Here is a 25,178-nt window from a genome sequence, read left to right as displayed (position 1 = left end):
TTATTATGAAACGTTATCAGGAGGATTTTTCTGGGAAATCTTCCTGCGTGGAAAGTCCCTCAGTCATGAGTCTTCATAAAACACACATGATTTAGGGGTTTTCTGGGGTTTACATTAACGGCCTCTCCACTCATCGATCAGCAGAATGGGGTGAATGGTGCCAGACCCAGCCGCATGTCTACCAAAGTCACTGCGTGGGGTGCTGAGATGAGGGGGGCCCTCCATTTTAATCAGTAGGGTTCCCAGAAGTAGAACCCTAAGGCCTCATGCACACGATCGTAGTTCTGGTCCGCATCCGAGCCGCAGTTTTTGCGGCTCGGATGCGGACCCATTCACTTTAATTGGGCCGCAAAAAATGCGGACAGCACTCCGTGTGCTGTCCGCATCCGTTGCTCCGTTCCGTGGCCCCACAAAAAAAAAATATAGCATGTCCTATTCTTGGCCGTTTTGCGGACAAGAATAGGCATTTCTACAATGGGCCGTCTGTTCAGTTCCGCAAATTGCGGAAGGCACACAGGTGGATTCTGTTTCTTGTGGATCCGCGGTTTGCAGACCGCAAAAAAACTGCACGGTCGTGTGCATGAGGCCTTAATATCACACCTATCAGCCGGACTATCGGCCGGAGGTGTCACATCTCACAAAAGGCCTTTCAAATCCATTCAAGGAACACCTCCAGCCAATAAGTCTTAAAGGGGTATTCCTACCCTAGACATAAATGTCTTCTAGACACAACATGTCCCTGATCACCGTCCCACCTTCTAAGATGGCCGCCACATCCAGGTGACCACGCGTGACCACAGTTCTCCATATTGACTTCCATCAGGTTCACGAAAACAGGGCGCTCTTGGCCGTTTCCATAACTCCCAGGCTTGCTAACATTGAGGGACCCTGATTCTCCACATAAGGGCGAGTCCCACCCCTTTTACAAATCTGTTTCTGGGAAAGCTGGGTGACGAGCAGTGTGACAGAACAGCCCCCACATGGGTTGTCACTCTGCTTTGCCAGATATGCAGAGATCTGGACAGGGATGAGGAGGTGACACTCAGGAGTCTTGGAAAGTTGGGTGACAAGCCTTATGGGTTCAGCTGAGATGTGATGCAGTATTTCTCTTCTCTAGTTCCATTGTTTCCTATGCACATGGTTTTCTCACAATGACATCCTGGCCGCCTCTCTGTGTCACACCTTGGCTTTAGTGGGAGGTTTTTTTTCCTTTTACAGTAAAGACCATGTAGGTGACGTGGGCGTCCTCGAGAGGAAATGGTGGGGACTGTAGTTGTAGCGAACGTTATGACACTCTGTAGCAATATCATGATTTCAGTATATAGCGGTAGTGGGTTTTTAATGGAAATAAAACAGAGGAAGGAAAATGTTCATTCAACTAAGTTACGATATACATTAGTCACATCCAGAGCTGCAATCAAAAACTTCTGCATGCTGCCTGTCAATTGGCACAGAGCTTGCTGTGGTGATTTGCACTATATAAAACCAGTAATCTATTGGAGGAAAAACTGCTCCCTGCATATTGGGAATTTCTATCAACAGACTTGTTAAGTGTTTCCAGCAGAATTATGAATACAGCTCCGGGGTATAATGCAGGCTGTAAATTGGGATCAGTACAGGATAAGTAATGGAATGCATGTACACAGTGATTGCACCAGCAGAATAGTGAGTGCAGCTCTGGAGTATAATACAGGCTGTATAGGATCAGTACAGGATAAGTAATGCTATGCACTGTATAATGCAGAGACTGAGAAATATTTGTTTGGTTATTTAGTGACGCATTGTCTTATTAGGTGTGGCTTCTTCCATGTGACCGTGACAACCTGTGTTACTTGTTGTCTTATGTACTTGGAAAGCTTGTTTGACAGTCATTCCACATAATTATGTAAGAAATGTGAGAATTCCTACATTTCACTTCTATTTCATGAGTGGCTAGAGATAATTCATTATTATTGTAACACAGGGACAGCTTTTATAGGGAGCTTCCACTTTTCACAATCCCGCTGGTTCCCCCTGATGAGCTGATCACAGCGAAGAGAAGCGATCAGCAGGAGGGGAAGTGTTCAATTTTCAGTTATTTTGATAATAAGAGTATACTATGGAATTGTTTTATATGCACTTCCCTAATATGCAAGCATAGGGGCTTCTTCCTCTTTGGTCCACCATGCTTTTACCTTCAACACAGTACTATAGATGGCCAGGCTAGAAACTGTTGACCGCTGTTGAGAACTTGTGACCAAATCTAACTCTACAGTTACAAAGGAATTGCTCTTTAAGCGGTACTATCCCTGGGTAGATACAAGGTTACATCTGGCACAATGATAGGGAAAGTTAGGGAAGAACTAGTGCTGATCTATTGGAATGTGGTTGCTTTCCCCCCTTGCGAACTCTGTGATGGCTTTGGCTGACCCCCTGATCCTGTTTTCCATCCTGTAGAAGGGATAGGAATCTAGATTTATTCCATTAAAAGCTAATGAGGGAGAAGTGATGAAGGTGTGGACAAAAACTTTTACATCAGGTGACTTCTTTAACTTCTTTAATAACACCACTCACTCCAGTTTGGGCATGCCCCTCTGGCATCTGCACTGGGTGCCAGGAAGGGTGCAGATAAGCCACTCTGCCAGTGTGGGCTAGCAAATTTTTGTCCCGGGTGAAGAAAAGCCTAGATGTGTCCAAGCTCCTCAATTCAAGGTCCTGTGAGCTGGAGATGACCAGAACCTGATGGTCTGCAAATCCTGATATTGGGACAAGACTAGTCCCTATGTGCTAAATATGGCACAGAAATAATGATTTGCTACATTGTATCAATGCAGATAAAATCTATCAATCTGTAGAATTGTAGAAAAAGTTCCAGTGCAAACATTTTGGGTTTTCAGCCTCTGGAAATGAATACATATGTCCTGATTGACTGACAGCAAGCAGAGCTCTTATACAAAGATTACAATTTATTTACAAAATAAAATGGAAAACTTCTTTTAACTTGAGCATAGTTCTCAGCCCTGTTGGATACAATGAAGCTTTATTAGTTTCTATGAAGTTCCATGCGGCTTATCTCCAGTAAAAAACTGATCAGAGGGGGCTTCTAGCACCGTGAGCTCCCCACCACCACCAAACAGAACAACCCCTTTATGTGAGGGAATTTGGGCCGGTTCCTCTTTGATTACTTCTGTTTGCTCATTGTGAAGTTGGGTAAATAATTTTGACTTTGCAGTGATCCTAATACCGCCGATGGACAACACCTTTCCTCGCTTATTGGATGTCTTACGGCATTGTGACTGTTGCAGAGCGGGCATGGTGCCAGGCCAGAATACCTCCATGAAGGGTGTGTTACTTCACATCTAAATTTATCTTCAGAATGATAATTATATGTAAACACGTCCTGCCGCAGACTGGCATTGTGTTTACTTCTTAGGCTGATGTGGGGGTGGGAGCTGAAGTGTTAATTCCAAAAAGTTCACTGTCCGAGTAAAACTGAAGATGCAAGTTAGTTTACATGGACTTCGATGTAGTTGAGTTCACTTGGGTATGGTCGTGTAGGAATAGGGATGCTATTTTTTCACTAACTAATATTAAGTAATTGGGTTTTATATTCAGGGGGCATATACAGTCGTGGCCAAAAGTTTTGAGAATGACACAAATATTAGTTTTCACAAAGTTTTGCTGCTAAACTGCTTTTAGATCTTTGTTTCAGTTGTTTCTGTGATGTAGTGAAATATAATTACACGCACTTCATACGTTTCAAAGGCTTTTATCGACAATTACATGACATTTATGCAAAGAGTCAGTATTTGCAGTGCTGGCCCTTCTTTTTCAGGACCTCTGCAATCCGACAGGGCATGCTCTCAATCAACTTCTGGGCCAATTCCTGACTGATAGCAGCCCATTCTTTCATAATCACTTCTTGGAGTTTGTCAGAATTAGTGGGTTTTTGTTTGTCCACCCGCCTCTTGAGGATTGACCACAAGTTCTCAATGGGATTAAGATCTGGGGAGTTTTGAGGCCATGGACCCAAAATGTCAACGTTTTGGTCCCCGAGCCACTTAGTTATCACTTTTGCCTTATGGCACGGTGCTCCATCGTGCTGGAAAATGCAATGTTCTTCACCAAACTGTTGTTGGATTGTTGGAAGAAGTTGCTGATGGAGGGTGTTTTGGTTCCATTCTTTATTCATGGCTGTGTGAGTGAGCCCACTCCCTTGGATGAGAAGCAGCCCCACACATGAATGGTCTCAGGATGCTTTACTGTTGGCATGACACAGGACTGATGGTAGCGCTCACCTTTTCTTCTCCGGACAAGCCTTTTTCCTGATGCCCCAAACAAGCGGAAAGAGGCTTCATCGGAGAATATGACTTTGCCCCAGTCCTCAGCAGTCCATTCACCATATTTTCTGCAGAAGATCAATCTGTCCCTTTTTTGGAGAGAAGTGGCTTCTTTGCTGCCCTTCTTGACACCAGGCCATCTTCCCTCCAGTCTTGGCCTCACTGTGCGTGCAGATGCGCTCACACCTGCCTGCTGCCATTCCTGAGCAAGCTCTGCACTGGTGGCACTCCGATCCCGCAGCTGAATCCACTTTAGGAGACGGTCCTGGCGCTTGCTGGACTTTCCTGGACGCCCTGAAGCCTTCTTAACAAGAATTGAACCTCTTTCCTCGAAGTTCTTGATGATCCTATAAATTGTTGATTGAGGTGTAATCTTAGTAGCCACAATATCCTTGCCTGTGAAGCCATTTTTATGCAACGCAATGATGGCTGCACGCGTTTCTTTGCAGGTCACCATGGTTAACAATGGAAGAACAATGATTTCAAGCATCACCCTCCTTTTAACAGGTCAAGTCTGCCATTTTAACCCAATCAGCCTGACATAATGATCTCCAGCCTTGTGCTCGTCAACATTCTCACCTGAGTTAACAAGACGATTACTGAAATGATCTCAGCAGGTCCTTTACTGACAGCAATGAAATGCAGTGGAAAGTTTTTTTGGGATTAAGTAAATTTTCATGGCAAAGAAGGACTATGCAATTCATCTGATCATCTTCATAACATTCTGGAGTATATGCAAATTGCTATTAAAAAACTTAAGCAGCAACTTTTCCCATTTCCAATATTTTATGTAATTCTCAAAACTTTTGGCCACGGCTGTATATGTATTTTGGGTGTATTGAAGGGTGCAGCCTGTAAAGAGGAGGTTCAGATTGACCTCATCCACAGGGATGGTGTCACCCTGTACATGGCCTCGCTGTCTCCTTAGTTGGAATGGAGTTGAGTCTTTTGTGGCCAACAAAGGTAAAGAAGGGAAAAGAGGGGGGGCTTCATGTCTCAAGGTGGGGGGGTGGAGGGATGGATTAGGGTTGACAAGTGAATTTGCAACATGGCCTAAAATGTGATCAGGTTTTCAGCCTCTGGATATAAACAAGAACCTGCCCATTCACTGACAGCAAGCAGAGATCTTGAAAAATGGTGAGAAATTAAAACAAGTTGGAGAACTTTTTATTATACAATGACATTTGATTTGCAAAAAGAAAAAAAAAAACATGAAAACCCCTTTAAGATAACACACTGATACGATCTTGTGCCTTCCACATGATATGATGATAGTTAAGTAGGATGTACCAGTGTAATATGGGGGGGGGGGGGGACACTATCAAAGTGTTAAATCACATGCAGAACGTGTCATTTTGTCTTCTATTGCGTGTTACTCTTGTCACCATTTGTATCTCTTCCTGAACACTGCAGAACTGTGATTTCCACCCCATAGTTCCCGGGTTCCCCTCCCCCTCTTCTGTATATAAAATGCATTATTTATTGGTGTATTAACGTCTCACTTTTAAGAGATTTTCCATTTCTAAGTTCAATCGCTCCGCAGCCTAATTGTCCATATTACAGCTGGAGTGGACGGGCGCTGTCTCTAGATTTCTGCGGAGCGTCGTCTGCTGATGGGTTTCATAACAAGCCTGAAACTTTTCATTCCGTTATTCTGCTTGGAAGGTGTGAGGGGTCGTATGGAAATGGCCCGTGGTCTCCATCCGGGGCTCTGTGAGGCAGATATGTTCTCTAGACACATATGGAGGATAAAATTCTATCTTTTTGGTGCAAATAGTCTGGAAATCCTGATAATCCGGCATGTTGTAAATGTAGTTCCAAGCTGGATTCATCTAAAGAGAAATCTTACCGTCCTTATAACCATTGCCATAGTGTTATACAGGACGGTAATAGGACAGACGGGGCAGGACAGGGAGCAAAGGAGCGGATCCAGAGGAAATATTCTCCGGGCCCAACCCCCACATCATCAATAAAATCTTAGAGGTTTTGATTTAAAAAATTAGACCCTAGCGGAAATGTATTATCTCCAAAGGAACATACAAATGATTATTTTTTTCTCTTGAACCTTTAAGGCCCACTATGGTATCAAAGCCTGGGGCCACCGGAGGATCCTCTGGTGGTGGGTCAGTCCAATGCTGCGAATGAGGGAAGGGAGGACATGACGCAAAGGAGGGAAGGGAGAACGAGGGGAGCAAAGGAGGGAAGGGAGGACGGGGGGGGAGCAAAGGAGGGAAGGGAGGACGGGGGGGAGCAAAGGAGGGAAGGGAGGACGGGGGGGGGGGAGCCAAGGAGGGAAGGGAGGACGGGGGGGGGGAGCCAAGGAGGGAAGGGAGGACGGGGGGGGGGAGCAAAGGAGGGAAGGGAGGACGGGGGGGGGGAGCAAAGGAGGGAAGGGAGGACGGGGGGGGAGCAAAGGGAGGGAAGGGAGGACGGGACGGAGCAAAGGGAGGGAAGGGAGGACGGGACGGAGCAAAGGGAGGGAAGGGAGGACGGGACGGAGCAAAGGGAGGGAAGGGAGGACGGGGGGGAGCAAAGGGAGGGAAGGGAGGACGGGGGGGAGCAAAGGAAGGGAAGGGAGGACGGGGGGGAGCAAAGGAAGGGAAGGGAGGACGGGACGAGCAAAGGAAGGGAAGGGAGGACGGGACGAGCAAAGGAAGGGAAGGGAGGACGGGGGGGAGCAAAGGAGGGAAGGGAGGACGGGGGGGAGCAAAGGAGGGAAGGGAGGACGGGGGAGCAAAGGAGGGAATGAAAGGAAGGAAGAACTGGGAGCAAAGGAGGGAAACAAAGGAAGGACAGGGAGCAAAGGGAGAAGGATGGAAAATGGAGAAAGGAAGTCCGGGGGTGACATGGTCAGGGGTAACGGAGGAGGCAAACCCTACCAAATTCCTATAATCTTCAGTCTCCAGTCTTTATGGGGATTTTCCTGCTGACGCGGCTCTGATTGCTTCTGGAGGGCTCACTGAAATTTTCCTATGTAGAAATCGAGTTTTAATTTAACTTTCTACAACTTTTTAACACTTCTTGCTTCAATTCTTCATTATTTTCAAGATCTCTACTTGCTACCAATGAATAAGAATAGTCTTGTTTACATTCAGAGGCTGAAAACCTATACAGGCCTAACACTTCACAGCTGAGGTTTTGTCACAATTGTCTCGGTAATGAAAGTCTGTTGTAGTCATTGAATTCTCAGTGTGGGAATCGCTTTCCTTTGCTCGCTTCCCTGCCCCCACTCTGTGAAATGCATGGGAACCAGAGCTCTTGAATTGGGGAGGAGCAGCGAGGGTGGAGATAAAAGGGGCTTAGGGGAGACAATGGCTGTCAGAGGATACAAGTGCTGGGGACTCAGCGGGTAACGTGCAGTCCTTGGACTGGTGCAGACTAAATCTATCACCATTTCTGTGCCCTTCACAGTCGCTGGTACAATGTCCCTCTAGTGTTCTTGACCCTGGGGGTAAATCTGTCCCATTTTTCGTCAGGCCAGTCCCAGTGCCCCCAGTAATCCACCATGTATTCTGTCTGTGGGTCTCTGCAGAAAATGCAGGTGTGTGTGACGGGGGCCGCGCTCACACGGCAAGGTCACGTGACTGGGTGTTTACCTGGAATTTTACCTGAAGGGGAAGTAAACTCAGCCTGACCTCTAAGCAGACGGGTCTGGCACCTCACAGAGATGGAGGCAGCAACAACGGGTCACCAATAAAAATCCACTTTATTTTTGCACTGGAGAATGATCGTAGGGGTTGTAGGGGGTTTGTAGGAGGGGGAAGAGGTGCAAAATTAGTGCAAAGGTTGTATTATAGTGGGACGCTCCATGGCTGGGTGGCACAGGGGTCTATAACGTGTGACTGTGTGCAAATTAAAAGTGGTTTTCTAGTGACTAACAGGTCGGGGGGGGGGGGGGGAGAGTAGCTTTTACCTTAGAAAGAATATAGGGGGTGCAGAGGTAGCGGCTGACACCAGGCCCTCAAGGGGCACAAATACTAGGGATCGACCGATTATCGGATATTCAGACGATATTCATGATTTTCAAAGTTATTGGTATCGGCATCTAACCTTGCCGATAATGCGTCCAGCGCTGCTCGCTTATGAGAAAACATGGCGCTTGGCGCGAGCCACCATGTTCAGTGGCCAGAATCAGTGGAGAAGGATGGAGGGAATCCCTACCTCCTATGACGCAGCGCTGCAGAGCCCAATAAAATGAGCGGGCTCTGAAGCTGCCCGTACCACTGCCACCAATGAATGTCTGACTAATATTAAAGCAGGAGGAGAGACGGGAGCGTTTACCGCTGCGCCGTCTCAGCTAGTGTGCTCGGCGAACGGCAGCAGCGGCCTCCTCCTGAGTGTCCTCCCCAGAGCCAAGCAGCCAGCATAGCAGTTTCATTGGTGGCAGTTCTGATCGGAGCCCCAGCAGTGTAATCCTGCGGTTCCGATCGGTTACCATGGCAGCCAGGACGCTACTGAAGCCCTGGCTTCCATGGTCACCTCCCTGCTGCTGTGTGTACTATGCACGGGGCAGCAGGGACAGTGTAAGATCCTACTCACCCTAAAAGAGCTCTATCAGGGTGAATAGGGAATATCGGTATAAGTTATCGGCTATCGGCCTGAAAGTTCACAGGTTATCGGTTTCGGCTCTAAAAAATCGATATCTGTCGATCCCTAACAAATACATGGGGGTCCTAAAACAGATGTTGCATTAGTATTTAGGAGCTTCAAGTTATGCCTCTAACCTTACTAAATTCTTCAGGGAGATATGGTTGGACTTATCACGCAAGATTGGTGAGACGTGTAGAATCACTGGGGGTGCGACCACGGTGACCCCCCCGCAAGAGTGATGGAGTCTGCATGTCAGTCCACCACTCCATTCACTTCTATGGGGCTGGTGTAGGCAGCACTTTGCCAATCACCTAGAATGAATGAAGCTGATGTGCACACAGAGGACCCCTCGTTCTCATAACTGGTGGGGGTTCCAGAAGTAAGTACCCCAAAATCATCATCACCTATCCTGTGGATTTTTGGGCAAAACTAATACTCTGTGGTATGTCTAATATAGGGAGATACATTGTATCAGTTTTGTCAGACTGTTTACTTTTCTTCTTCTTTTACCTTTTACAGTCTTTTGCTACAATTCTTAAACCTGCCCTAGACAATTGCTTAAATTGCAACGCCTTTATCTCTTGAATTCCCTCTGGCACTTGCAAAAAAGGGACGTGAAACACGTTCAAGGCCTCGTGCACATGGGCATTACCTGGCCGTGCCCATATTGGGGCCTGCAAACAGCGGGTCCACAATATGCGGGCATCGGCCGTGTGCTCACTTGAATAGGTCCACATTCCGGAAGCTGGGGTGTGGAACGGAGGCACGGAAGCGCCATAGAGAAAGTGTTCTATTTTTTTGCGGTGCGGACAGAACACGGACGCTTTCAAGTTGAATGGGTCTGAATCCATCTGCGGAATCTGCATGCGTTGGGGACCACAAATTGCACAGAACGGCTGAGCAGCGGCTGTGTGAATGAGGCCTAAGGTGCAATTATTGGGAATGAACGTTCCTGACAATTTACCCGTCTAAATTATCGAAACAATGCATCTGTATGAGGATGACGGACCACAATAGCAATCCCTCGTTCTCATACTGTGGAGGCGATTGCTGCATGTAAATGCAGCGCGTCGCCTCCATTTAACGAGCAGCCAACTGTCGGGAGGGAAAGCTTCCTTCCCGAAAATCTGCTGCTCATCTACTCGTGCAAATGCTGCTTAGATGTTATGTAAAATGTTCCACCTCCTGTAGGTCCAAAATAACGCACATGCTGTAGACATGGAGCTAATCATAAGATCAGACCTGTCAAAGCAAAATCCCAATAATTGCAGGTTGGAGGAACGGGTCAACTATTTAGAGCAATGAAGATGATGACTCTTACCATTGTGCTGGGGAATATGGCCCTGATGACTCACAGAATATCTTCTCCTGACTTTGCCTTCGTGGCCTTGAATTAGACTTTACTGTACAAAACGCGCCTGCTGTCATCAGATTTGCGCCATTTTGCTTCCTAATAAATTCTTGGTGCCCACTTTTCTTGCAAAAACCTGTGTGCAAATTTGTTGAAAGTTTGAATGTAAACTTTTCAAAAGTTGCATTTTGTACCCCAAACTGACGCATCCATAGATCAATATGGGCCAAGGTGCTTGGCTGCTGCGGGTTTCAGCGGATAGTCCACCCGCCGCGCCAGGTTATTACGTGAATCATTAACGGGACAGTTATGTAATTCACACTTTATGGGCATCAACGTTTATTTGGACATTATGAAATGTGGCGCTTCTCGTGGCGTGACACGTGGTGTAGTAATGCCTATAAAAAAAAAAAAACTGCCAAGACCTGGAGGCATCTGTGTACTAGGTAGATTTCCACGTGTTGCGCAACTACAACTCCCAACATCATCTTATCCACAACTTCAGCCTTTATATAATTGTTATTACAAGATCTTTAAGGGGTTATCACCTGTCTGTGGGCTCTCGTGCATGCTGCTCCATTCATCTCTATGAGAGCGCCGGAGATGGCATGCTTGCCCATCGCTCTATTAACTCCAGGGACTCGGCGACCCCGTCTTTGTTATCGGTTGAGCCCCTGCCAATTTAATACTTCTAATCTATCCTGTGGTGGGGCAACCTCTTTAAACTCTAGTGGCTTGTCCTGTTTTGTGTCTGGCTGGGAGGCAGGTCGCTGCAGCAGAAATCTCCCTCCGTTTGTAAATCTGCAATGACCTCCAGGAAAGCTAAGGTTTGCCCCGTGAAGGGTTCATCTCATTTAGAAACTTTGGGGGTCATTTATCAAGACCAGTGTTTTAGACGCCGGTCTTAATAACCGCTATAGCTGGCGGTGGATCTGCGAAAGTTGTAGAGGCTGCGGCCTCCGCATAACTTCGGCGTATCCAATGCCGGTTTAAATGTAAGACAACTTCCTTGCTGTCCTACATTTAGACCATTTTCTATGCCTAAAAAACGCGCGTAGAAAATAATGAATGAGACGGGCCTGCCCATGCCACTCATGAGCAGGGAAAAGTTGCAGATTGCGGAGCAAATAACCTTTCCGCCGCGCCGCAATCTATGCTAGAAAAGCAGCTAATCTAAAGGTGCTGCAGGGAAATCGAACACTCGTTACAGCGTTTACTGTTCACCATGATCTCAGTGTTCAGGGGCTCCTCCGCACGTCCGATAGAGGGGAGCTCCTTTAAATTAGTCTCTAGCAAACGATGGATGATCTCAAGGGGCGATGGGGATTTTTTTAAATTTTTTATTTTTGTGCCAGACTCCTTGATTTCTGAAGTCAGTCTTAGGCCCAAAAGTAATGGCACATGAAAGTAAGGGCTCCGTGCCCATGCTGCGGACCGCAAATTGCGGTCCGGAATGCACGGGCACCCGCATGCAGATCGCAGACCCGTTCACTTGAATGGGGTCCGCGATCCGTCCGTTCCACAAAAAGATAGAACAAGTTATATCTTTTTTGCGGAACGGAAGCACGGAATGGAACACCACAGAAGCACCCCGTAGTGCTTCTGTGGGGTTCCGTTCCGTGCTTCTGTTCCGTGTTTCTGTTCCGTTCCGCACCGCAGCTCCATATTTGCGTACCCATTCAAGTAGTGCTTCTGTGGGGTTCCGTTCCGTGCTTCTGTTCCGTGTTTCGTTTCCGTTCCGCTCCGCAGCTCCATATTTGCGTACCCATTCAAGTAGTGCTTCTGTTGGGTTCCATTCCGTGCTTCTGTTCCGTGTTTCCGTTCCGCACCGCAGCTCCATATTTGCGTACCCATTCAAGTGAATGGGTCCGCATCCGTGATGCTGAATGCTCACGGCTGGTGACCAGTGTATTGCGGAACCGCCGCATGCGGCCCGCAGCAAGGGCGTGGAGCCCTTACGTTTGTGTGCAAGAGGCCTTATAGACGGTCGCAACCCTTTGAAATCACAGTTGACCGTCACAATAGGACCACCCCTCACAGAACCCCCTGCGTAGTCAGTGGTCTTATGACAGATTTCCATCCTTCCCTTCTCTGTGAGCAAAGAGGAAGTAGCTTCTAAATCTTCATATTAAAAATCATATGATTTTAATTTTTTTTTCCAAAACAGCTCCACCCTTGTCTATGGGCTTTGTCTGGTATTGCAGCCTAACTCCAATTGATTTGAACAGGGCAGATCTGTAATTCCGGACTCTAAGAAGCTGTTTCTGGGGGGGAAAAAAACATTTTCTAATCCCAGATAACCCCTTTCAGCGATGATGGTGATAATTAGCGCCCCCTGTAGGGCGACGTATTAGGCAGAGTTTATTATTTTTTCTACAGATGACACTGGGTGAGTGTTCAATTCCTAACCTAGATGTCATGGGGGGCACGGACCGGGCAGTGGGCCACGCTGCTTCTGCACATTTTCCAGTGACTCAAAGTGAAAAGACGTTTGACATATTTTTGTTTAATTTCCCAACGATCTGTGCAAAGGTTGTGAAATTTGAGAATTTAACCACTGCAGTGTGCGGATAATTGTTTTACAGCTTCTTAAAGGGGTGACCCAAAAGAAGAAAGACATGGCTGCTTTCTTCAAAAGAGCACCCCCCCACCTGTTCACAGGTTGTGTGTGGTATTGCAGCCCATTCCCATTCACTTCAGTGGAGCTGCAATACCAAATACAACCCATGGACAGATGTGGTGCTATTTCTGGCAGAAAGCAGCCATGATTTTCTTCTTCTGGACAACCCCTTTAAGAGGATGAGTATGAATATTGCACTCTCCCCACTCAACCCACATATAGTCTAGATCCCCCCCCCCCCCTTGCCCAATGAGATATCAGCATTTATCTGTCCGCCTCAAATGTCCCATAGCCGTAGAGCAGTAAAAAGTGCAAATGAGGCTGCGGGTAGAGTGTCCCTTTAAAGAGGGCTTATCACCTGACTTATCAGTTTTCTAGTCAATCATTGTATTCCAAATTAAATCATTCTGGAGCTGTTGACTTTGTTCTGCGATGTTCCTGTATCATTCCTACTAGAAATTCATGAGTAACAGTTGGGGGGGGGGGGTTCCCTGTCCCTGTCCCTGTCCCTGTCCCTGCCCCTGCCATACTGTGCATGGACACGCAGACTACTGGTAACATCCATTTGGCTATTCATGCATAAACTTCTAGTAGGAATAATAGAGGAACTGTACAAAATAGATTTAGAAGACTAGATGCTCTAGAATATTTATTACATGGGGAATGCAAGTAATTACTAAAATAGACAGAGGGCACAGGTCTACCTTGCATATAAGTTGGCAGTGCCACCTCTGGTAGCCCTCGTCATACGGGAGTGGCAGAGAAAGGTTGATGCCCATTCTCCTCCATTAACAATGGTAAAACCAGAGGAGCGTCCTTTCTTAGAGGTACTAGAGAGTCAGAGTCTATAAGAGAAAATGACACTTTTCTAATGAAGACCTTGTGTTCTATTCCGTCAGTAGTAAAGTAACCTACTCCAGTGATGCCAGAAATTAAAGTGAAACTCCGCCCAACATTAATGTTGGTGCTATGGTGATAAAATACAGATTTTTATTTTTAATTTTTTTATCAATTTTTATGGCTCTATGTATTTTTGTATTTGGAAACCATCAGCAAGCAGGATGTTGGTAGATTTTATTATGTGTCAATATCTGCTGGCTTCCTAGTTTTTCAAGAAATTTAAAGTGAAGCTCCTGCCGACAGCAACATTGACTATCTACTGAATATAACTTTTTTTTTTAGGAAACCGTCCACAAGCAGGATGTTATGATGTTATTGTCTGTCTATATTTTGGCTCTGCTTTAGTTTTATATGATTGGCTCATTATAGTCAATGGCTGAACAGCCCTCTGGAAAAAGAAAAAAAAAATTCCAGTGGCGCTGAAGGGGCGCAGAGCTTTCCAAGAGCCGCTGCCATTGTATTCCAGTGACTAGCATGGGTTTTCCACCGATATCCTAGTACTATGCCAACACTATCTTTACTGATCTGAACCCGTTATCACCTTAAAGGGATGTATAGGATTAGAGAAAGCTGGCTGCTTTCTTTCAGAAATGGTGCGACACCTGTCCACAGGTGTTGTCTAATATTGCAGCTACTGTGGAGTGAATGAGACTGAGCTATAATGCCACACATCACTTAAAATATCCTTTTAAAGGGCAGCTATCATCCCGATCGACCCTATTAAACCAGGCATACTACCTGGTAGGGTGGATTCTGCTGAATAAAATGATACCTGCCTTGTGAAAATCGGTTGTTGCGTTCCTTAGAAAAGACCCTTTATTCTTTGGCGGATGAGGGCTCCAGTGCGCCTAGGGGGGAGGTCACCACTGGAAAGCTAAGGGTCTAGGCTCCGCCCCTCAGTGTGTAAAGAATAAAAACCTTTTTTCTTGGGAATGCCACATCCGATTTTCACAAGACAGGTATCATTTTAATCGGCAGAATCGACCCTAACAAGCAGAACGACTGGTTTAATGGGGTTGATGCTGTCGACAAGTGCCCTTTTAAGTCTTTTTATATATACCACCAGTAAAATGAATTCTGCACTTATATGGGTTTATCGCTACATATAGGGCAGATTTTCCATTCTGGAGTTTGGGAAAGTTGGGTGACACTGTCTGTGAGCTGCATGTATGGCTCTAATGTGCATATGGGCTTGGAGCAGTCACAGTTCTCTTCCCCGCCATGAAACGCGTCGTGGTCTGGGGCCACAATGCTCGGTCTGTTTACACGTTGGCCTCGTTTCCCCCCCTCTCTGCTCAGGATCCCCGGTCTCGACGCCTTTCCCACAGCGCTCTCCATACACAGATGCAGCAGTCACATTGGCACTCGCTGTCTGACCATGTGTTTTCTATGGAAGATGGTAAATATTTATCTGAATGCTAATAACCAGCTGCCACCATCTCGAGCTGTCAGTCCGCTGGCAGCAGTCATTTAAAGTGACAGTGACACTAATAATAATAAATATTCAGAATGAATCTTTTAATAATAATAACAAAAAATTATATTAAAAAGAGTTTTTTTGGAGGGACGTGAGTGCTGAGACAAATATAGACATTAGTTTTAGGTACACCTCCCATCCCCAGCGCATGAATCCCCATTACTTATGCAAAATATAATCGGGTGGTATAATCATTGGACTACGTCCCCCATCACTGTGCAAACCTGAGACGGGGTCTATGGACTGCCTCTATGGGGGGTCTGCTCAGGCCCATTAGATTCATATATTCCCTACAGTCCTGATTTTGATGGGACTATCCCTTGACTAGGCTGAAAGGGGACAGGTTTATGTGAAGTCACCCCAACAGTGACCATTTTGAGGGTGTTTCTGTGGCGGAGCTTAAATATCTGTGGTCGTCCCACCTGGGGCATTTATGGCATATCACTAGGATATACCATAAATGTCAGATAGGTGCGGGTGCTCCTGAAGTTAAAGGGGTATTCCCATCTGAGACAATGGCGGCATTTTGCTAGGATATGTCCCCATTGTCTGATAGGTGCGGGTTCCGCCGCTGGGACCCTCACCGATGTCGAGAATGGAGTGGGGAAAGTGGTGGCTTGTGGACCTCGGGTTTCCCCAGATTCGGCCACCCCATAGAAGTGAATGGGAGTGCACCACGTATGCACAGCCACTGTTCCTATTAATTTCTATGGGGCCGACGAAAATGGGCGAACCAGCGCTCGGCTATTTTCGGCAGCCCCATAGAAATTAATGGAAGGCAGTTGCGCATGCACAGTGCGCCTCCGGTACTTTGCCGACTGCGTTTAAGATATATAGGTGGGGGACCTGCACCTATCGGACAATGGGGGCATATCCCAATTGTCTGACATGGGAATACCCCTTTAAGGGGACCACACTGTGCATGCACAGCGTCCTCTCCATTCACTGCTATGGGATCGCCAAGAGAAAGTGATCAGCTGTTTTCAGAAGTCCCCTAGCAGTGGATGGGAAGCTCGCTGTGCATAGTGGTGAATGGAGGGTTACTGCGCATGCGCAGTTTGTTTTCACTTTGGGGCCCCATGTTCTGGAGATGGGTGCAGGTCCCAATTCTGGGACCCACTTCTATCTGACATTTATGGCAAATCCTAGTGATAGGATTAGGTGATGTGGGTTCCGATGCAGGTTTTTTTCTGTAGCGTGCGGATGAGATTTTGTAACTGCCGCTGCTGTATCAGATTTACCATTCTGGAGTCTGGAAAAGCTGGGTGTCGAGCCTCATAGAGCAGTAAGGACGTGCGCGGCAGATCTGCTGAATTCCATCCCTTCTGTCTGATTTATAGGCATTAGCTGCCTGCAGACTCGAGCTGTGTTTTTGGACATTTTTGCAAATATTACAGAGAAAGAGAAAAAAAAAAAAGCAGTTTTCTGGTTTTATTATTAAATGTTCATTGCTAGAAGAATGAGCTGGAGCGAGGCCCCAAAGAATGGTCTCTTAAAGGGGCACACACCACCCCAACATTACTTGTCCTATTAGATTGCAAATAAGAATTGGTTTATCAGTATCTTTGGAAAGTCTTTTCACAATTTCTGGGCCTCCAGGGGGCAATGTTCTATTGAATGTATAGTTTTTTTTTTAGCAACCCCCCCCCCCCCCCCCCCCCTGTGATTTAGATTTTAAAGGGGTTGTCACAAGATGCAGGATAACTATCTGATTGGTGGGGGTACGGCCAATGCAACCGCCATGACCGTGGAAATGGTGGTCCCAAATGAATAGAACAGCTGCTGCATTGATTCAGAGCCCCATCTTGGGACTTGTAGGGTTCCCAGTGGTCAGACCTCCGCCGATCAGATACTCCACAGGATAGGGCTGCGTTCTTCCAAAAAATGTGCCTTCCCTCGTCCATGACTTGTCCATAGAAGTGAATGGAGCTAAGCTGCAGTACCACACACAACCTGCTAAAAGAGTTGTCTCATCATAGACAATGGGAGCATATCCCTAGGATATGCCCCCATTGTCTTATAGGTGCGGGTCCCACCGCTGGTACCCGCACATATATCCGGAACGGATCCCTGCAAGGTGGTGGCTGGAGGACTCTGGTCCGGCCACCATCAAGCCGGCTCCCCATAGAAGTGAATGGGAGCGTACCGCGCATGACCGGCCACCGCTCCCATTCATTTCTATGGGCTCGACCGAAATAGCCGAGCCAGCGCACGGCTGTTTTCCGCCAACCCCATAGAAAATGAATGGAGGGCGGCTGCGCATGTGCTGTGCGCCCTCCTTTACTTATAGGTTGGGGTCCCACCTCTGCATCTAAACGGAGAACGGAGCCCCATAAGACAATGGGGGCATATCCTAGCAATATGCCCCCATAGTCTATGATGAGACAGCCCCTGTGGTGCTGTTTTTGGAAGAAAGCAGCCATTGTATCCTTTGTAATGTCTGAGGCCTGAAATGCGTCAGGGATGAATTTATCATAGAACATTTTATGACCATTTTGAGTCAGTTTCTTCACAATCTGCCCTAAAGTGGGAACAAACATTTTGGTCCTGACTGCTGCTGGAGGTCGTCTATGACCGCCCTGCGGAATGGGTGCAGCCATATTGATGGCCGCTATGGAATGAGGCTTTGTCCCTGACCTGCGTTATAACAAGTGCGGAAACTGCCATGACACTGGGTGTAGCTTTGGGTTTAACCAAGCTGTGACCTTTAACCCTAAAGTCCCAGTAAAGGGGTAGACCCCCCCCATGACCATATGCTCTTATCTTCTGCCTGTGATAATCAGATTATTAGCCTTCGCTCCATGCCGGGCTTTGTGTCTGTCCATTTGTCGTCTGGGAACGAGGCCTCGATGAAGTTCATTTCCATAGATATAAAAGCCTCCGAGACATAAAGGAGGGCACCGACCTGCAGCTGCCAGACTGGGCTCTTGTGCAGCTTTTGTTGGTCGCCCCCGTGGCTCGTTTATTAATGCCAATGCATGGGACAGAAGGAGTGCTGCTTGGATTTCGGAAAAACAGAGGCCCCATTGTTCCCCCCGTCCCCCAGCCCTCTTGTGACACAACACTTATAATGACAGCGGACGGGTCCCCCCCATCCCCCTCCGTATGCAGCGCTGTGCACAAAGACGCCGCTGGAGGCGCAGGATTCACATCCCTGGCAGGGGACCCTGTGTTATCACCGCTCCTCCTAGACATAAGGTCACATGAGGCCTCAGCATCGGGGTGGGAATCGCGTGTAACTGACTACGAAGAGTTAAAAAGCCTGACACCGAATTGTTCTACTAGAAATACACCCCAAATATATATCTTATAGCAATGGGGGCCCCCAAATATATATCTTATAGCAATGGGGCCCCCAAATATATATCTTATAGCAATGGGGCCCCCAAATATATATCTTATAGCAATGGGGGCCCCAAATATATATCTTATAGCAATGGGGGCCCCAAATATATATCTTATAGCAATGGGGCCCCCAAATATATATCTTATAGCAATGGGGCCCCCAAATATATATCTTATAGCAATGGGGCCCCCAAATATATATCTTATAGCAATGGGGCCCCCAAATATATATCTTATAGCAATGGGGCCCCCAAATATATATCTTATAGCAATGGGGCCCCCAAATATATATCTTATAGCAATGGGGCCCCAAATATGTATATCCTAAAGCAATGGGGCCCCCAAATGTATATCTTATAGCAATGGGGCCCCCAAATATATATCTTATAGCAATGGGGCCCCCAAATATATATCTTATAGCAATGGGGCCCCCAAATATATATCTTATAGCAATGGGGCCCCCAAATATATATCTTATAGCAATGGGGCCCCCAAATATATATCTTATAGCAATGGGGCCCCCAAATATATATCTTATAGCAATGGGGCCCCCAAATATATATCTTATAGCAATGGGGCCCCCAAATATATATCTTATAGCAATGGGGCCCCCAAATATATATCTTATAGCAATGGGGCCCCCAAATATATATCTTATAGCAATGGGGCCCCCAAATATATATCTTATAGCAATGGGGCCCCCAAATATATATCTTATAGCAATGGGGCCCCCAAATATGTATATCCTATAGCAATGGGGGGGGGGGCAAATATATATCCTTTATAGCAATGAGGCCCCCAAATATATCCTATATAGCAGGCATGCTCAACCTATGGCCCTCCAGCTGTTGCAAAACTACAACTCCCAGCATGCCCGAACAGCCTACAGCAGGGCATTGTGGCAGTTGTAGTTTTACAACAGCTGGAGGGCCGCAGGTTAAGCATGCCTGATATATAGCAATGAGGCCCCCAAATATATCCTATATAGCAATGAGGCCCCCAAATATATCCTATATAGTAATGAGGCCCCAAATATATCCTATATAGCAATGAGGCCCCCAAATATATCCTATATAGCAATGAGGCCCCCAAATATATCCTATATAGTAATGAGGCCCCAAATATATCCTCTATAGCAATGAGGCCCCCAAATATATCCTATAGAGCAGTGTTTCCCAACCAGTGTGCCTCCAGCTGTTGCAAAACTACAACTCCCAGCATGCCCGCACAGCCAAAGGCTGTCCATGCATGCTGGGAGTTGTAGTTTTGCAACAGCTGGAGGCACACTGGTTGGGAAACACTGCTATAGAGCAATGAGGCCCCCAAATATATCCTATAGCGCAATGAGGCCCCCAAATATATCCTATATAGCAATGAGGCCCCTCCGGCACTCCAGCTATTCTCAAACTACAACTCCCAGAATCCTGCTTTCACTTCTATGGGAGTTACAAGAACAGCTAACCATGTGTGCACGCTGGGAGTTGTAGTTTCAAAGTAGCTGGAGTGCCAAAGGTTGCTGATCCCTGCTATATAGTAATGAGGCCCCCCAGATATATCGTATAGCAATTGTGTAAATCTATATACTTAAAGAGAAACTGTCACCAGCAGCGTGTCATATAGCAGGAGGCGCTGAGCAGACCGGCCGGTCTATCATCTGTCATAGAGCAGGAGGCGCTGAGCAGACCGGCCGGTCTATCATCTGTCATAGAGCAGGAGGCGCTGAGCAGACCGGCCGGTCTATCATCTGTCATAGAGCAGGAGGCGCTGAGCAGACCGGCCGGTCTATCATCTGTCATAGAGCAGGAGGCGCTGAGCAGACCGGCCGGTCTATCATCTGTCATAGAGCAGGAGGCGCTGAGCAGACCGGCCGGTCTATCATCTGTCATAGAGCAGGAGGCGCTGAGCAGACCGGCCGGTCTATCATCTGTCATAGAGCAGGAGGCGCTGAGCAGACCGGCCGGTCTATCATCTGTCATAGAGCAGGAGGCGCTGAGCAGACCGGCTGGTCTATCATCTGTCATAGAGCAGGAGGCGCTGAGCAGACCGGCCGGTCTATCATCTGTCATGGAGCAGGAGGCGCTGAGCAGACCGGCCGGTCTATCATCTGTCTACACTCTCTGCTCTCTCTCTCTCGAATCTATCTAGTACTGCCATGCAGTGTCCATATAATATAAGCATGCTCCATTTAGTTCTATAAGCGTTCTGAGAAGAGCAGAGCAAGCATGCATGCTGGGAGTTGTAGTCTTACAATAGCTGGAGTGCCGCAGGTTGCCCACGCCTGATAGATGAATGTATGCAGTAGCCAGACGTATGGTATCCAGATAAGCATCATCATCCAGTGTCCAGATGAGGAGCACCATACACTTCGCTGGATACTGGGGGGAACCTGATGGTAGTAATAAATAGTACCGTACAGTGCCCACATCGTCACCACCTTTCAGGGCCCCAATGAAAGTATATGATGGGTCACTGGGCCAGGACCTTATCCGCCTCCAAAACCCCATTCCCTCATCTGTTGCTATTTGTTTTTTTTTGCTTTCTGCGTTTGGTGCATTCCCCTTTTAAGGTGGACCTCCCCTTTAAGAACACTGCTTGACTGCAGTATCTGTAATGTTTTTGCCTCAAGAGATAGCAATCCACTAGACCTGTCTGTAGTATACAATATACAGTGTGAGTTATGGAATATTTCCAGAGCGATTGTCAATAAGCGATTGTTCTTCTGTTCACACGTAATAAGCGATTTACTGGGTGTAAAATAGGGCGTAAAGAAAGGCAGAGGTAGCGACGCCCGTTCCCCGGGCTGTGGGGCGTCTGGGCTTGTTGTGCAGGTGACTCTGCATGTCTTGTATAATAATCCTATCATAGGACAATCACGGGTCGGAGAACTTCGGGGCGGAATTAACTCTTTCCTGGATGCTTCGTACTTTTATTGGGACTGGAGCAGTACAGGCGCATTCTCACGGATGTCATGTTTCTCCGCTCCAGGTGTTTCCTTCCAGCAAATCTTGCCAGAGAGAGAAGCAGCAGCGTGACCTAATGCAAGCAAAGTGAAATAACCCGCATGTATAATAAATGCACTGCGCAAGGTGTTCACTTGGGTCATTAGCGGTTAAAAAAAACAATAATGCGCGTAGAATTAATGATGCACTGTCCCTTTAAAGCAGTCCTCTGTGAGCTGAATGGATAGTTTGACACAATGTATCAGTCTGGACTGGCAGAGGGTTGTATACAACTGTAGCAATTGAGAAAGTAGATGGAAGATGTAAACCATCCTTGTTCCATGAATTCACTGACTGCAAGCAGAGATATTAGAAAATTGGTGACACAGTGAAATTTAAGCTTTATTTGCAAGAACTGGAAACCTCTTCAAGTGGGAAAGTTGCATCATGCCATTTAGTCCATGAGAGCCCACAGTGCGTGGAATAGCAGAGCTGAAGTTGCTGCTTAGTTAAGAGAAAAAAAAAAACTTTCATTCACTTTTCTGTATTTTTATATATTTTTTTTCTCCTCCAGATCCTGAAAATGGCAAGCGGGGGCTGCATGAAAGTGATCAAATACTTCCTGTTCATATTTAACCTCCTGTTTTTCGTAAGTACCAACCCCAATATCCTTACCTGCTAATATGGTGAACACCTGAAGCTTCTGCCTATGGCAGATAATGTAACACAAAGTACCGTCCGCCGCTCCCCAGCCCGAAGTGGCTGATAACTGAGAACAATAACACGCCTACAGCCCGGTTGAGTGATTATGGTGTTTTTTTCCAATGAAATGTTGGGTTTGGAGGGTTTTGTCGCCTGGTGAACCCCATGCGAGGTCACTGTATGAGATCGCACCGCGTGGTTGTCAGGTCTCCACCCTTTTCCTTGCTTATCAGGGCTCCATGGCTGTTATCTCACCTATTGTTTCTTAATTACTACTGAGCCCTTTTCCAAGTTGTAGTCACGTCCTGTAGATTGCACCCGGAGAGCGCCCCCTTGCTGTGCACACAGCAGGTACACTTGTCAGTACATGGGCATTGCGAGGGTGCGTCAGTCAACTTCTCTATCTGCATTGGAGGAGAATGGTATCCTGGAATTTGGGGAGGGTGTGTTATCCCTCTTGGGGTTATACTTGGTGTTCAGGATAATGACATACAGGAAAAAATGGAGGTTAGTCAGCACATCCTAGAGCGCCGGTGCACATCGCCATGGCTGAAAGCACAAAAGCAGAAACAAACACAATGTAACAGCGCTCTGCACACACAAATAATAAAGTGAATACAATCGCGCCATACTCGGTATAGAAAATGTACTAATGCTACGTTATAAATGTGAGATTCTTGGCAAATACATTCTGTACAAAATTATTTGTTCCTGTCCACCAACGACAAGGTGATCTCTTTAGGACACTACACTAAATACTACCTCCTCTGGCCTCCATTAAATTCAGGGAATGCATTTTCAACATGCATGCTGAGCCCACTGTATATTAGAACTCTTTTGATACCACACTGGCCTCCATTGATGTTCAGGGAATGCAGGTTCCACGCGTATGCTGAGCTCATTCTGTATCAGGCTGGTTTCAGATGAGCGAGTGTCACGCTCTGGACTTCCAGCGCTGCCGGGGTTGCATAGCGTTATATTGATTTATGATGCTGTGTAACCCTTACAGTTCTGGAATGTATTGGATAGCACTAACAGCATTAGGTCAGTGTTATCTAGTACATTCCAGACCTCTAAGGGTTACATAGCATCATAGATCAATATAACGCTATGCGACCCCGGGAGTTCAGGGCAGGAGCTGCGCTGCAAGTCCAGAGCGTGACACTCGCTCATCTGAAAGGGGCCTTCTACCTCTCCTGGTACCAAATGGCCTCCAATAAATGCAGGGAGAGCAGGCTACAGCTTTAGGCTTCATGCACACGGCGGGTGCCCGGCCGTGGCCGTATTGCTGCCCGTAAACAGCGGGTCTGCAATATGAGGGCACCGGCCGTGTGCTCCCCACATCACGGATGTTGAATGGAGTGCTTCCGTGGTGTTTCTGTCCAGGCCTCCACACAGCAAAAAAAATAGAACATTTTTGTTCTATTTTTTTTGCTGTGTCGACGGATCACTGACCCATTCAAGTTGAATAGGTCTCGATCCGTCCCGGCTGCACGGAACAGCCGCACAACAGCCGTGTGCATGAGGCCTTAGACTTCCACTAATTAAAATCAGCCTGTGGGACAGACAAGTTAATCAGGAGTGCGCGACCAATGGAGCCAGCCACACCTCTAATGCAGACTGCAAAGAAAGAAATGGGGGTCTCTCAGCACATCCCAGTGCGCAGGTGCACGTCGCCACTTGGGGTACAGGATAATGACACCCTGGCAATTTGGGTACAACAGGGCAGTGAGGCACTAGCATTTGGGGTACAGGGCAGTGATGCACTGGCAATTGGAGTACAGGGCAGTCATACACTAGCACTTGGGGTACCAGGTAGTGACACACTAGCATTTGGGGTACAGGGTAGTGATGCACTGGCATTTGGGGTACAGGGTAGTGATGCACTGGCATTTGGAGTACAGGGCAGTCATACACTAGCACTTGGGGTACAGGGCAGTGATGCACTGGCACATGGGGTACCAGGTAGTGACACACTAGCATTTGGGGTACAGGGTAGTGATGCACTGGCATTTGGGGTACAGGGCAGTGATGCACTGGCATTTGGGGTACAGGGTAGTGATGCATTTTTGTCCAGGGGTTGCACGTGGTTTACGAGTAAATATGACAAAGCTGCAATAACCGTCACAGTCCATGGATGAGGGTGGCGCTGTTTCGGGGACGATTATTTCAGGTAAAGTGTTTAGAGGAGGATCACCATCTCTTCTGATACTGTCGTGTGATGAATCTTCCAGGGACTCTCTGTAATTTCTCTATAAACTTTCATTTCGTTAACACTTTGGTAATTGTTCTGTAATTTCTCAATAGCACTTATTCTGAGAACTCTGCACTTCCTCCTATAAGCTCCTTCTACGAAATACTTGGTCCGGGGTTCTCATCCTGCGGATTCTGTTATTATCTTAGTCTCCTATAGGTATGGTGGCAGCCATTACGGTGCCCATAGGGGCCATTACCCATTCTGTAATGCAGGGTGATAATCTCTCCCCTGGAATTCTTCTAAATTCTCTGTCTGGATGAAGGTCAGTCTTTACTGTAGTTCTAGCATTCTATTCATGCACCAGGGAGAACAGGGTGAGCAGTGTCTACCTTGTGTTGCTAGTATATAAATGTTCCCATGGGCCGTGTGATGGATCACTGGTCCTTGTTCTGGATTCATTTCTCTAGGAAGTTGCGATACTGATGATGGAGCCTTGTATCTTCAGCAGAATGAGGAAGAGATAAGCCTCGTGATCTGCACCTTCCTGTTTCGAAACATTACCCTGTAATCTCCGAAGAGTAATCTGCTGTTTGTGTCATTCCTGTGTCCCATGAGCAAACAGAGGGGGCGCTATAAGCTGCATACATTTGTCTCTCTCGTGCCAGGGAGGATAGTCCTGATCTGGATCGCCCTAGTAAATATACCTGTTTAGCTGATATTAGGAATGAAAGCCCAGGG

The 25,178-nt window shown here is 46.9% G+C and overlaps 1 protein-coding gene across 2 annotated transcripts in view; it reads left to right on the top strand.

Moving 5' to 3' along the window:
• Nucleotides 1-25,178, top strand: part of CD82 (CD82 molecule) — a 46,968-nt gene that overhangs the window by 4,776 nt on the left and 17,014 nt on the right. For both annotated transcript variants that reach the window (XM_044270361.1, XM_044270362.1), the window contains exon 2: nucleotides 22,116-22,190. In XM_044270361.1, the coding sequence (XP_044126296.1) occupies nucleotides 22,125-22,190 (66 nt within the window). In that variant the 5' untranslated portion in view covers nucleotides 22,116-22,124. The remainder of the gene's footprint in view (nucleotides 1-22,115; nucleotides 22,191-25,178) is intronic.

Source organism: Bufo gargarizans, chromosome 10 (genome assembly GCF_014858855.1).
Source record: "Bufo gargarizans isolate SCDJY-AF-19 chromosome 10, ASM1485885v1, whole genome shotgun sequence".
Classification (NCBI taxonomy): domain Eukaryota; kingdom Metazoa; phylum Chordata; class Amphibia; order Anura; family Bufonidae; genus Bufo; species Bufo gargarizans.
This window is presented reverse-complemented; position numbering and strand designations above follow the sequence as displayed.